The 15,000-nt window shown below is 41.7% G+C and overlaps 1 protein-coding gene across 1 annotated transcript in view; it reads left to right on the forward strand.

The window, feature by feature from the left end:
• The window catches only part of col4a5 (collagen, type IV, alpha 5 (Alport syndrome)), a 67,944-nt gene that overhangs the window by 19,289 nt on the left and 33,655 nt on the right, over positions 1 to 15,000 (forward strand). Inside the window, exons 2-11 of the mRNA XM_078291573.1 lie at positions 9,775 to 9,831; positions 11,169 to 11,258; positions 11,889 to 11,933; positions 12,334 to 12,378; positions 12,597 to 12,659; positions 13,149 to 13,202; positions 13,322 to 13,348; positions 14,107 to 14,187; positions 14,746 to 14,808; positions 14,981 to 15,000. The exon at positions 14,981 to 15,000 is cut by the window's right edge and continues 16 nt beyond it. Coding sequence (XP_078147699.1) covers positions 9,775 to 9,831; positions 11,169 to 11,258; positions 11,889 to 11,933; positions 12,334 to 12,378; positions 12,597 to 12,659; positions 13,149 to 13,202; positions 13,322 to 13,348; positions 14,107 to 14,187; positions 14,746 to 14,808; positions 14,981 to 15,000 — 545 coding nt within the window. The remainder of the gene's footprint in view (positions 1 to 9,774; positions 9,832 to 11,168; positions 11,259 to 11,888; positions 11,934 to 12,333; positions 12,379 to 12,596; positions 12,660 to 13,148; positions 13,203 to 13,321; positions 13,349 to 14,106; positions 14,188 to 14,745; positions 14,809 to 14,980) is intronic.

Consider the following 15,000-nt stretch of genomic DNA (forward strand, 5'->3'; position numbering starts at 1 on the left):
TTAGATTCTTTAAAGCAGCCGCCCTTTGCCTTGATGGAAAGGCAAAAGGCTTTGGAAAGAAATTCATACATAGGATCAACTTCACTGTTTATATTTGTCTAAGAAACACATTTCAAGCATTTAAGCAGAAGCCTTTAGATCAAAATGGCTTTAAGAGAATAAAAAACACAGAACATTCAATCAGGTGGGTCCAGACTTTTGACTGGTAGTGTATGAAAAATATTTCCAACACCAAAAGCTATTTGGTGAGCAAAAGGTGTTAAGATGACTTTAATTGTCACCCATAATGCATCCTGCTTTCCCTCCAGCAGTCATTTCAACTGTCAGCTTTATTGTGTCGGAACAAAACTTTTCACTGAGGCTTCCTGGACCGGTGGAAGGGGAATTGATGGAAGAAATAAGGTTTTGCCGCCGGTGTTTTGCTTCTCTGTTCATTCGGAATGATTAAACACATTCCTGTTTTCACTCCTGACTCTATTCCCATAGGTACACAGAACATTTGTGACGCAGGCACACACACACACACACACTCACATAAACACACACACACACACACACACGCTGGCTCATGCATGCGAACACACACAAAGTCAATCATGCACGTATATGCTTACAAACGCGCGCACACACATACACACACACACGCACATGTTCACTCGTGCTTACATGCATGCACTCACACTCGGTGCACTCAAATAGGGAGGAAGTGTGTGTGTGTGTGTGTGTGTGTGTGTGTGTTTACCTCCCTCAGAGAGCCTGTTTAGATAAAGACCCACCTGGATCATCTAGTTTAGAACATTTTGCATACCGAAACACTCCCTCTGAGAAACTGTGTGTGTGTGTGTGTGTGAGAGAGAGAGAGAGAGAGAGAGAGAGAGAGAGAGAGAGAGAGAGAGAGAGAGTGAGTTTCCTTCATTTAGTTTGAAAAAGGCGTTTTATACTATACATATATATACATATACAAATGGTCCCGTAACTGAAAGGACACAGGTTCAATCCCCTACGACACTGACAATCCCCCCCCCACCCACACACACACACACACACACACACACACACACACACACGCACACCTGCTCACTCAGCTAGTCGTTACACACACTGTTCATGGTTCAGTGCAAGTGGAAGGAAAATGCAGTGAGAGATGAAAGAGAAAGAGGGGTAAAGGGAGACCGACGTAGGTGGTTTTTACAGATGGAGGGAAGGAGACAGAGGAGAGGGAGAGAGAGAGGCTGTGAGAAATCATGTGTGTGTGTGTGTGTGTGTGTGTGGGAGAGAGGGAGAGCGAGAGAGAGACACTCAGATCCTGAATATTTCCAGGTCAAGTATGTTTTCCTCTTTGCTTTTTACACAGAACCTTCTGTTCTTACTAATGGCTCTGATCCAAATCCAAAGTGTGTGTGTGTGTGTGTGTGTGTGTGTGTGTGTGTGTGTGTGTGTGCGTGTGCATGTGCGTGTGTGTTTATGTATCCCTCCTGCCTTTTCAGGAGCCAAGCATTCTCTGCAGGCTGCCATTAAGCTAGTAGCTTTAACATGTGTTGCGCTGCTCACATGAGTTCAGTATCTACTCCAGTCTTGTAATGAGAGTTTGAATGGGGTCAGAGATGGAAATCATACAGCAGTAGAGCATTAGAGCGCCGTCACGTGACCTTTGACCTCAGCTTCTTCACAGCAACTGAATCAGCATTGATATGTTAGGCTGCGTTTACACCACAGGCTCAGTTCTGACTTGAACGCAGCCTTAGTTCATTCATTAAAGCCTTGAATTGGATCACATCTGTTTACTGGAATCATCATTTTATGCCACTGTTGTCGGTTGAAAACCTTGTATCTGTGTATATATATCTGTATATTGTATTTTAGCTTGATGACAACGCATTTTTGATTTTATCTAATTGGTTGTGAGAAAGGTTTCATAAGCCCAAATAGAGAATGTAATCCTTCAATTAAAGTTAAAACCTGAAAATCGCCCAAACTGGAGTTACAAGGTTTTCCCTCGATAATATGTAAATGGAGCTAATGATATCTAGTATTGTTCCAAAAACGGTTGTTCGTGGGACAGGGGCGCTGGTCACAAAGTCTCAGTAACATGAAGAAGATTCTCAGTCAGTGAAGACTAGGGCTGCAACTAACGATTATTTTCATTGTCGATTAATCTATCGATTATTTTCTCGATTAATCGATTAGTTGTTTGGTCTATAAAACGTCAGAAAATGGTGAAAAATGTCGATCAGTGTTTCCCAAAGCCCAAGATGACGTCCTCAAATGTCTTGTTTTGTCCACAACCCAAAGATATTCAGTTTACTGTCACAGAGGAGTAAAGAAAGCAGAAAATATTCACATTTAAGAAGCTAGAATCAGAGAATTTTGACTTATTTTTCTTAAAAAATTACTCAAACCGATTAATCGATTATCAAAATAGTTGCCGATTAATTTAATAGTTGACAACTAATCGATTAATCGATTAATCGTTGCAGCTCTAGTGAAGACAGCAACTCCCAAAGACAGACTGCAGCATTCTCTCTTTATTGTTAAAACATTTAGATATTTTGTCTTTGTCAAAGTCCATGTTACACACTGTTCTTCTGTTCTGTGTTATCTTTGATACTTGATGTTCCGGGTTAACAGACACACCTGTTCTTGATTTATTCATTCACAAAAAGAAAGAAAAGGAGGAGCCAACCTGTGCAACAGAGTGAGAATCTTCTTCATGTTATGGTTTCTGTGTATTAATGACACACAGTGTGGATTATCCCAATGCTGTAAACCCCGCCCATCTGGCACTCCAACTGGGTCGAAACAAACAGGGAATAATTACTTAAAAAAAAAGAACTATCTGGTGCCCCAAAAATCCTTAAGTGTTCTCCCTGCAGGTATCTGTCAGTGGGAGGCCACGGGGTCAAAGTTCATTAGACGAAATTAAAAGAGAAGAGAAGGAGAGAGAGAGAGAGAGAGAGAGAGAGAGAGAAAGGAGAGAAAATTTCTTCATTGAGAAGAAAGAGAATTCCTGGGAGTTTCAGTGGAATTCCTGGATCATGGCTCTGTGGGGTGAGGCACGTGTGTGTGTGTGTGTGTTCGTGTGTGTGTGTGTGTGTGTGTGTGTGTGTGTGTGACACATGGGGTTCATCAGTGGGGGGTCTTCCTCGTCTAAAGAGCCACTCGGTCAAAACTCAAGTCCGATTTTTCCTGAAGTGAAAATATTTGTCTTGGTTGTCGCCCTTGGAGCAGTAAACGTCCAGCCGCGATGAAAGGACTGAACAGGGCAAACACACACACTCACACACACACACACACACACTTAGGTATACAATACATAGAATCAAGCACACACACACACTCACACACAGGGATGGATAGGTTTCTTTAAAAATGTATTCCTCTTCAATTGTTAACATAATCCAAACTCAGTAATGTATTCTGATTATTTTCAGTTACTTTCAGAGTACTTTGCCATATTTGAGGTATAAAGATATGGATAAGAAAAGCTGAAAAATTACAAAGTTTGGGAAATTTATTTCAGGTTTACATGCGAACACAAATTTTCTTCTGTGCCACATTCTATAAAGATTTAGAGCAACTGACACTTTTTAAATGGCCGTCTGAGTCTTTCGCTTTCACTCTAAAAGTATTCCAAGAAGTAATCCTCTCATTTTCCACAAGTAATTGTAATCAAAATACTTTTTTTTTTTTGGAAATGTAACATAATACAGTTACTTTTTTTTATTTACAGTACATAACGCCGTTACAAGTATTTAGTTACTACCTAATCCTGCATGCACAGGAATGCACAGACACATGCTCTCTCTCTCTCTCTCTCACTCACTCACTCACTCACTCACACACACACACACATACATATACACACAGTGATATTGATAACAGATTGCGGATTAGACTTAGAGCACACCAACTGAAGCAGCAAAATGTCTAATTAGTATTTTTGTCTGCCTGCATCTACTGTAGCGTGCATCTGTGTGCTTGTTGCATGTGTGCTTGTGCATCTATGCCAGTGTGTGTGTGTGTGTGTGTGTGTGTGTGTGTGCTCTTGCCTTGTCAGCAGCATGTCAGTCAGTGTGTGAACATGCTGGCTCTAGTTTGAGGTTGTGGTTGCTGACTGCCAGTCACGCTGAGCTGCGATCAGCGCTGAAAAGGAGAAGCTATTAGTTGTGGTGCTGTGGTTAAATCAGGGATTTTCACAGGTGTGTGTGTGTGTGTGTGCGCGCGCGTGTGTGTGTGTGTGCGTGCATGCATACGCTCATGCATTAATGAGTGTATTTGTGCAGTTACAGTATGCGTGTGTCTGTTTCCATGCTGCTTGGATGCATGAGTGTGTATGTGTGTGTGTGTGTGTGTGTGTGTGTGTGTGTGTGTTCTAACCAGGGCAGGGCAGTGTATAGGTGTCTAATCATCAGTCTTTGATGAGCTGGGGAATTCCAGTCTCGCCAGTCTAATCCCCGGGTGCATGCCTTCCGCTCCCCCCCCCCCCCTCCCCTCCCCTCCCCTCCCTCCCTCCCTCCCTCCCTCCCTCCTCTCCTCTCCTCTCCTCCTCCTCTTCCTCCTTACCTCATCCTCACCTCCTCTCACCTCTCTCTCTCCTCTCACTCTTTACATCTCTCTCTTTATGCGCTTTGTTTCCTATTCAAATCGTGTTTTTTTTAACCTCCTTGCAGCCATGTCATTGCTGCTTGAGTGGCAGAAAGATTAGACTAGTTTGAAATTAAATTTACTTTTCTGTGATTGACACCTTACTGGACACTAAATCTTGCTTGCCAACCCTTTCCAGAGACGACTGATTTTCCTTCTCCTCTCCCGCTGTGTCATTTCTCCCGATGTTCCCCCATTTTTTTGAACAGATTTCAAAATCTTCTCATTTAAAAATAGTAACGCGAAAACTCAAGGCCCCGCACTGCCGCTGCTTTCCAAACAGCCAGCAAAATCCGTTAAGAGCGAAAGAGAGCTAGGAAAGCGAGAGAGAGGGAAGAGGGAGAAACGAGAGAGACGGCACAGACAGAGAGAGTAGGTGGAGGAATGATAGAGAGAGTCGGGAGAGAGACAGAGTGTGTGTGTGTGTGTGTGTGTGTGTGTGTGTGAGAGGCAGAGCGATACAGACAGAGGGAGAGTCGGGCAAATATCTGGAGCTCACTGACCTTTCTAAGTGGATTACATGCCCCGTCAATACTGCTGCAGGGGTAAACGAGAGGGGAGAGAGGGAGAGAGAGAGGGTGAGGGAGGGAGGGAGAGAGAGAGGGTGAGGGAGGGAGGGAGGGAGAGAGAGAGAGAGAGAGAGAGAGGGAGGGAGGTTAGGAGGATATGGCTTTACTATGCAGGTAGTTTTTTACACCAAGCAAGCTCAGTTCAGTCTTTATTTAACCCCAGAGGGCAATAGATTTGCAGTAAAGAGCACCGCAGCATAATAATATTCCCACACAACCATAAAATAACAGAATAGTGTTTCTCTTACTCGTTTTGTAGGAATTGATAATGTCATAACTTCCGGATAATGTCATAACTTACTTAGTGTAATAAAATGATGCTCTAAATGGATCAAAAATGTAATAAAACCTGTTAATATAATGTAATATCACACTATTATATTAACCAGTAATTATTACTTAATAAAGGTTGTAACATATTTTTAACTGGTGATTTAATAATAACACTGACTAATAATGTAATAATGAGTTACAAGATATACATCATTAGTCAATATTATTATTACATCATCAGTTAAAAATATGTTTCACCCCTTATGAAGTAATAAACGCCAGCTGTTGTAATAATGTGATGTTATTGACTGGCAATTTATTACATTAACAGTTTTGACAAGTTATTACATTATCATTTGCTTCTGTTTCTACACAGATTTTTATTTATGAATTTAAAATGAACCATAAATGAACTACAGCAGATACTGCTCACTTTTCATGAGTAGGGTTGATTGTGTTAGTGTGAATATAACTGATGATTTAGATTTTTAATACCTTGGACTTCCGTCATTGGTGGATTCCCTATGTTTGTTGCCTGTGTTGACACACTTTGGCAATTAGTGACACCGAGTGGGAGAAATCAAAGCGTACAAAACACGTCCTACTTATAATAACCACTAGTTCTCCCCAGTCAGAAGTTTGTATTTACGGCATATCCGATATGACGTGAACGCAGCGCTATCTTAGAGAGCCAGAGGCAGTCTAGCAGCTTTGAGAAGTGTGCTTGTTGCCACAAAGTTGCGAGCTCACATCCCTGAATCTAGACAGGCGAGGTGAAGGAGACAGGCCGTCCCGCTCCCTCTGTCTCTCCTGCCGGCGTGCCTCTGAGCCGAGGCACCGAACCCCCGAACCCCCGAACCCCCGAACCCCCGAGCTGCCGGTCCGCGGTCGCACCGGGAACCTCCGAGCGTGACCGCACCAAAGCCTGGTAGCAGCAAGTGTGCCATTTCATGCTTCCCTCGGATAAATAAAGGTCTAAACAAATAAAAGAGTGATAAAAGAGGGATGAGTGTAGACAAGACAGGGAGAGAGGGAGAGGGAGAGGGAGGGAGGGGAGTGGAGGGAGAGCTGGAGGCCTGGGCGTGGGAGAGCAGACTGCATTGAGCTGAAGCAGACCAGAGGCTAATCTGGAGATCCAGGGCTTGTAAAAACACCTCCACACACACGCACACACACACACACACACACTTGACAACCCATGTGCAAATGTATTGAGGCATGTGCGTGTGTGTGTGTGAGTCAGTGTCTAACTTGCCTTTAACCCCACTACTCTCCGGTCTAGCGAATAGTTTGCACACTTTTTGTATTTGCCACTAACATCCGGTGGATTTTTTTTTCGTCCGAAGCGCCTCACGGTGTCATGAGCGGATTCATCTCTGGCCTCAGAGGGAATCGAACCCTCGACCCCTGGCAGCGGCGATGCCTTGCTCCATCCGCTGAGCTTCAAAGGAAGATAGAAATGACGTAAACGTTCAAAATGGAGATCTGTGCGGTGTAGAGAATGTTAACAGTCTGTCAGTCTGTGGTTAACACCTGCTTTATAACTGTAGACACATCCTGTACAGGCATGGGCACACACACACACACACACACACACACACACACACATAGGAATGTGCCAAATGTAATGTATACCAATGCACACACACACATATATAGCCTATACTGTATATACACACAGGAATGTCCCACATGTAATGATAATAACTTTATCTGATGGCAGCTTTTCAAAAAAAGATTACGAAGTGCTTTACAGAGCATAAAAAGACATTACATCAAAACAACAGATTATATAAAAATTGCTCTAATAAATTAGTCAATAATAAATAATGACAAGAAAATGAAGAATCTAAGAGTTATTACAGGAAAAAAAATGATTTTAAGAAGAGATATAAAAGACAAGAAGTCTAAGCTCATCGGGCAAGTTGTAAAATCACATTATTACTATTATTAACCAGCAGTTATGACTTCATAAGGGCTGTAACATTTTTAATTGATGATAATAAAATTGACTAATAATGAAATAATTGCAATTATTACGTTCTTCTTGTTCTTATTGTAAGTTATTTCATTATTAGTCAGTATTATTATTGCATCATCAGTTAAATTACAACCCTTATGAAGTAATAAAGGCAGGTAATGTAATAATGTAATAATGTCCAGCAGTTAATTACATGAACAAGTTTTACTATAGTACATTTTCAATCCATTTAGTGGCACATTTATGACATTTTGACAAGTTATTACATGATTTTACATGATTTTACATTACATTATCCTGCAGTTATACATCAACTCTATGCGCACACACACACACACACACACACACACACACACACACACCCACTAGCTGGTTAATGTGGTCTGTTTGGAGTCCTTTCACCTTCCTGTAGGATCCCTTCCAGGGTCAAAGGTCACGGTGATATAAAGTTGTCAGTGAGAGTGAACCTGATACTCCACACACACACACAGTGGTAAAACACACATACAGGCGTCTACTGTAACTTAATATGAACAGGCACACACACACATACTGGGATCGTCCCGATGGTTCCCAAACGTCTTTATGTACACAAACTGATCAGATTTTTTCGGAGTTACCCCCCAGTTAGTGAGAGAAAGTGACTACCTTTACTTTTTTTAAATTAAATAATACATTTTACTTTCCGAGTAGCACTTTTGGATAGTCTCCCCCCCCCTGAATTGAAACACAGAAATGGATCACTACCTTTGCATGTGTAAGTGTTGTAAGTGTGTAACTAGAATACAAAGAGGGGTTGTGAATAAGATATATGTAGTTATGTATTATGAAACGACAGATCGAGGAGTTTATCTGCAGACTTTAGTGGAGTCAGCCATGTTAGTTTTTTTTAGAGTAACACCAAACCTAATGATCTTTGGTGCCAGATCGTTTTGTCACCTTCTATAGAGAACTACAGGTGGATCAGCCAATAGCAGAAGGCCATTTCAGTATCATGCTTTTTTACCAGTAGATGTCAGACTTTGCACAGATTTGGGTTTGGGGTTTAGTTGCTCTTTAAATATCTTTCCTTTTCTTCTGAAGCAGCTCCTTCATGGTTGTTGTAAAGTCTGTGTTGAAACACTGATGTCATTTGTCGGGGTGCCCCAAATTTCTCCTGAAGGACCCCGCTACGGGAACCAAAGATGCAAGCTGTGTACTTCCAACGTCACGGTTCTGAATCTGACCCATGAACTTTGTCACCTCATCCCCCCTTTTCTCTCTCTCTCTCTCTCTCTCTCTCCCTCTCTTTCCCATCTGTCCCGTCTTACTACACTGTACACTGTCTAGTTAAACAGAAATACCATGAAAATAATCTGAAACACACACCCACACACACACCCACACACACACACATACACCCGCACGCACAGTGGGTACAGACATAGAAGTGCTGACTTGTCTGCCTGTCTGGCCTTTCTCTCTCTCTCTCTCCTCTCTCTCTCTCTCTCTCTCTCTTTCTCTCTTTTTTTGTCTCTCATCCTCTGTCTCTCTCTCTCTCTTTTTCTCTCACTTTCTCACAACCTGACTGCCTGGCATGCGTGCAATCGATGCCCGTCTGGCATTCGCTGTGTCAACAAGCATGGGAAAAGTTAATCAACAGCTTGGCACTCCCCTCCCTCCCTCCCTCCATCCCTCCATCCCTCCCTCCTCTCCGATGTCTGGTGGCCTCCATCCCTCTTTTCCAGGATTTTCTCACTCTTTATGCCTCAGAGAGAGAGAGGGGGGAACTAGCACTTCCACAAGTAATTGGCCGTCTTTGCTGAGAAAGTTGAAGTGTTTCTTGGAGATCAATTTGTTTTATTTGAGATAAACGGCTTGTATTGGAGATGAAGCTGTTGTTTGGGCTTCACTGACCTTGCACTCGTCTTCTCATCACCAAACAAACCTGCAGGAGAACCCAGTGGTTTTTCCTCCAGTCTGTGGGAAGGAATGCTAGCTGTAGCATGCAGCAGGGACATAGTGTAATAACTGAGCGCCCTCTAGTGGTGTGAGTGGTGCTGGTGGAGTGAAATAAAGGTGTGGGATGTCTTCAGGATAACGGTCGCTTTCACTGATGAAAGCTTTCACTGAAATGAGAGAAAATGCACTAACCAAGGAGATGCAAGCAAAAACACACAAAAAGTCATGATGTTTCAGCTTTTTTGTCTTCATTTATCTAGGGAATTTTGTTCAAACGCACACATCCAAACGCTCCACATACAGTTTTTTAGTTTGGTTTTTTTAACAACACATGCTCATCTCTCTCTCTTTCTCTTTTTCCAACAGGCTTGCCATGGATGTGTGGGATCCAAGTGTGACTGCAGTGGAGTAAAAGGAACCAAGGTAAGCAAATGATACACAACACACACACACACACACACACACACACAATGTATTCAGTTTCATGTTTCTGTACAACACATTTTATGTTAGTGCACTATGCCTGTGTGCTGTAATATCAACAGACACTGTATTGTCACAACATGTTGCTGAGACAGATTTTTGGGAAAAAGTAATATAATAAGTAATTAAAAGTAATATAAATTAAATTAACCAATTGCTCTCTGCGATTAGTAAAGTGTATTATGGTATAAAGTGTGTGTAAACTGTATTTCTATTTCATTTGTCTTGTCTACTTGAGTGTTGGAACTGTCCATTTGAGTGTTTTCATCTGATCTAATGTAATCTAATCTAATCTAATGTAATCTAATCTAATCTAATCTAATGTAATCTAATCTAATCTAATCTAATGTAATCTCATTTAACATAATGTGATCTAATCCAATGTAATCTCATTTAATGTAATGTAATCTAATCTAATGTAATCTCATGTAGTATAAAGTTTTCTTCAAAGTGGTGTACATACATGCAAATTAAAATTAGAGAGCAAGAAAGATAGCTGATTTGCTTCCTTTATGGGAATTATCAGCATGTAATGCATCATTGATCAATCAGATTACTTGGTTGAAACTATCTGTTGTATAGAAGGTTTTCAGGTGACGTCACCCCTCGGCGGCCATATTGGAAGACCTCAGCTGTTGGGCAACAGTGGCTGAAAACAGCTAGTTGTGTTTTTAAACATACAACTTGTCCATCTGAACAGAATTGAATAGACTTGGTTAATTTCTTTGCTGTTTTTGACTGAGAACTGATAATTTCATCACTGATTGATTTAGTGTTTAGATAATGTCAGCTTGTTAGCTAGCTAACCATAGTATCTGCTCAGCTAACCATCACTGTCTTGCTAACACATTTGATTTGCACTGTAGCTTGCATATCTAGTAAGCTAGTGGCTAATACTTGCATGTTAACATTAACATTGGTTGCATTGCTAAATTAGTCTGCTGGCTAGTTAGCTAGCTAACAAAGACAAAACTGTCACAATAACCCACATTTTTAAACAGACTTTTGAGACTACTCACTTTTACTTATAACTTTACTAATTGGATCTACACCCACACCACAACAATCTTTTTCAGGTTTCTCTCTTTTTCTTTTTGTTGCTGTATGTTTAGCCATATCTTCACACAGCCAATTCTCCACTGGACCTCCATGGTGGCACCAGATGTGGTTGCTAGATTTGTGATGCAGCTGCAAAGCCTCAATAATAAACCACAACATATTGCCACTCCTGGGTTACAAGGCCAACACTGACAGTAAATCTGTGTCATCCTGTGCAGGGAGAGAGGGGTTTCCCTGGTCTCACCGGCCAGCCAGGAGTCCCAGGGTTCCCCGGGCCTGAAGGGCCCATTGGCCCACGAGGAGAGAAGGTATGTTGGGGGTCCAGGGTTGGTGGATAGTCTGCTCTAATTAGGGATTAGGGGGTAACTGAATTACATGAATTACAGTAGGAGCCATAAAGTGGAGACAAGTTGCGAGTTGCATCGGCCTCCGCTCAGGTCAGGCGAAAGACTTTTGTTTTTACTCTAACAGACTAGGGGGGAGAAGGAAGGTAGAGAAGGTAAGTTGAGGGATATTTCATTCAGGGGCTGGGGTAGAGAGGATGCAGTAGGTTACGGGGTATTCGACTTTGTATTGAGGTAGAGAGGATAGGTTCTGGGGTAGGCCGACTTCACTTTGGGTTGGGGCAGAAAGTATAGTTTGAGGGACAATCCACTTTAAGGATATGATTAGGGGTATCAATTTATGGTTGGGCTAGAGAGGATACATTGAGGGGTATCTCACTTTGGATCGGGGTAGAGATTGTAGGTTGAGGGGTACTTCATTAAGGGGCTGGGGTAGAGATGGTACGTCTACTATACTCTTATTAAAGGTAATGCATGATGATGATTATTTTACAGGATTGTAGACTGAAGATAATTAGACTAATCCAGTTCATTATGTTGTCTGTCTCTCTCTCTCTCTCTCTCTCTCTCTCTCTCTATCATTCTCTCTCTCAGGGTAGTGATGGACCATCAGGACCAGGTGGTCCAAAAGGAATAAGAGTAAGTAAATCACTCATTCTTTAATCGTTTCTGTCTCTCTCAGTTAGTTTTTGAGTTACACTTCACTCAAGAGCCATTTTCACACTCTAACCTGCTCCACATATTTTTTTGTTAATATTGCCACATCTACATTAATCCCATGGGTTAGTAAGACAGCACCGTTTAGTTTCGTTTGTGTTGTCTTCTCCTCTTGGATCAGCAGGGTGAATTGTCTCAATACTGAATGATCTTGTGTTGTAATAACCTCCTCTGACCAGCAGATGTCCCCATTTCACCTCAACTCAAACAGAGTCATGAAGGAATGAAGGAATAGATTTATGTGTTTGATGATTCTGCGCTATAAAACGCTGCAACTTTTTATCGATGACTCATTTATTTTTCTTATTTTTCCCACTAATAGGGACCTCCTGGATTGCCAGGATTTCCAGGAACGCCAGGAATTCCAGTGAGTTCCCAAGGATGCATCTCAAATCCTACTGAAATAATTACTCCATTTATAAATCTATACTGGACTATCATGGATATTCTATGAGTGCTTTTCAGCCCTTGACACAGTGTAAATTCTCTAAACAGTTACCATTGCTTCAGCCGTAACCAAACAGCGTTTCTTCCTACCTTTACGTTATGTGTGATGTCATTTCCTGTGCTCTTCCTGTCTCCCAGGGACTGCCGGGGCAGGACGGACCTCCGGGCCCGAGGGGGACGGCGGGCTGCAATGGGACTAAGGTAACCTGTGAAAGAGATGTCTGCTTTTTTGGAAAAAAATGACACATTCTGAAAAAATGACAGTAAAGCTCATTGTGGAATATAATTAAAGTGCTATAACTGAATATCTTAAGGCCTTTGCTGGCAAAATTGTAATACTTTAGAGGACATAATCACCTCAGTTTAAGTACACAGCAGATATGTTCCAATCTAAAGTACAGTACATTAATTTTTCAATAATAATTGGAACACCTGCTCTCTCCCTGAAATAGTCTGAGCTGTTTATCCTTCAGATAAATAAGATATAAATTCTACAAAATGATTTACAACTCAATATTGAGGTTGTTTCTAATATGTTGTGCACTTTTTGTAAGAACACAGCAGAAATTACAGTACCATTATCTTCCAGACATACTTGGACACCGTCAGTCCATAGTCCAGATGACCTGATGAAATAAAAGTTTTTTAAGCTACCTGTTTAACATGTTTCATGCTTTTTCTGGTCTGCAGGGTGAGAGGGGTTTCCCAGGAAGTTCAGGGATTCCTGGACTGGAAGGACGACCGGTGAGTCGAGATTTCTCTGTGGTCCACATCTTCTGTTTTATCGTACCTTTTTACCACAATGATTACTCGTGATTTTGAACCTTTCCTTCATTACTTTCCATTCTCTTTCTCCTTTGCAGGGCCCACCTGGGTTGCCAGGACCAAAGGTAAGCGTACAGTCTTGCATTTGTGGTTTAGAAGAACCGTGGATTCTGGTAATCCACCTACAGTATCTGCCTCAAGGTTTCTCTCAACAGCAGCGTTCTGCAAAGAATTTAACGTGTCTTATTCCTTTCAAGACTTGTATGGTATTGTATTGTGTCATATTGTACTGTATCGTAGTCATGAACGTTCAAGGCACATGTCTAACTTTGTCAGGAGGCAAATTCTTTACAAACGATCTGCTGTTGAGAGTGAGCTGGTCATTATTGCAAAATAATGTCCCAACAGGATGATTCAAGACCCTGACGCAAAGCAGTGTTGGCTGTTGATAAGCGCTGCTCATTATCCTGTTTATTACATAGCTACCTACCAAAGACATCAATGATTTTACATTAAATATTGATTTCAAACAATTTTATTAGAAGCATAAAGTGACTTGCAAGCTTCTGCCAAAAACCTAGTCCTGCAGTAACGTCCATTTACCACAAGGTGTCGCTAGTCAGTTTGATTGGAAATCAGCAAAATGGACCAGACTTCCTGACTGCAGAGTGATACGATGAGTTGTGAAACAGTTGTTGAGCAATAACAGACCTCAGAATGCGTTCATCGGCCAATCAAAATTGGGTATTCAGCAAAGCCGTGTAATAAACAGAAATATATATAACGGCTCGTCTCCGCCTGACTGAATGTTTCTCAGTCCCCTCCCATGTTTAGGACTTGGCTCCTCTGAGAGTGTGTTCTGGTTGTGTGTCCTCCTCCACAGGGAGACCCGGGCGACGTGATCTCCACCAACCGCTTTGGAGAGAAAGGAGCAGTGGGTCTGCCTGGCCTGCCGGGAGTCCCTGTGAGTCTGATAGACGGAGAGCTTCCTCAGCTTTTACTCTCCTTTTACCACACTGTGACAGTCTACCGGCCAACATTTTTGTTTTGAAGCTGCCGATAACTGATTGAATTTGTACCCATATTCAATATCTTTCAATTTTACCATTTTCTTGCATCAAAAATTACTTTAAAAAGTCTGCAGTGTTTCCCCCAGAATTTTATTTCAGAGGAAAAGCCTCTACAAAGAAGAACTCCACACATTTAGACGTACACAATTATGGCCGAGCTTTTGGTCTGACTGACCTTCATCAGAACATACGCAAAGCATGAATTCGATGTAAAGCTCAGCAAATCCGTGGAAAGTTTTGTCTTTTCTGTACGTACTTTATTGCACTTTAACAAAAGTTTTACTAGGCAAGCAGCAGTCAAGCTTTATTTTTGCCGGAAAGAGTCTTCTGTACAGTAGGAACTTCGAAAGGCATGCGTATCTTTAGAGAGGTTTGTATGTTTGTACTGTATAAAATTTGGTCCATGATGTTTGTGTGTGTGTGTGTGTGTGTGTGTGTGTGTGTGTTAACAGGGCTCTCCTGGAACCCCTGGGTTGCCAGGTCCACTCGGCCCTCCCGGACCCAGAGGCTACGAGGTACAGCAGAGATGAACGATCCTACCAAAACATCACATCAGATTTTTTTTCTTATCTTTGACGTATTTTTTTATTTTTTTTATTTCTGTTGAATGAACAAATGAAATTGTTTGTTGTGTCAGTGAAGTTTTGTTTGCATCTGAACAAAGTTGTTTCTGATGTTGTTTTTCAGGGTCGATCAGGTCCTCCTGG

The sequence above is a fragment of the Centroberyx gerrardi genome, chromosome 23 (assembly GCF_048128805.1).
Source record: "Centroberyx gerrardi isolate f3 chromosome 23, fCenGer3.hap1.cur.20231027, whole genome shotgun sequence".
Taxonomy (NCBI): domain Eukaryota; kingdom Metazoa; phylum Chordata; class Actinopteri; order Beryciformes; family Berycidae; genus Centroberyx; species Centroberyx gerrardi.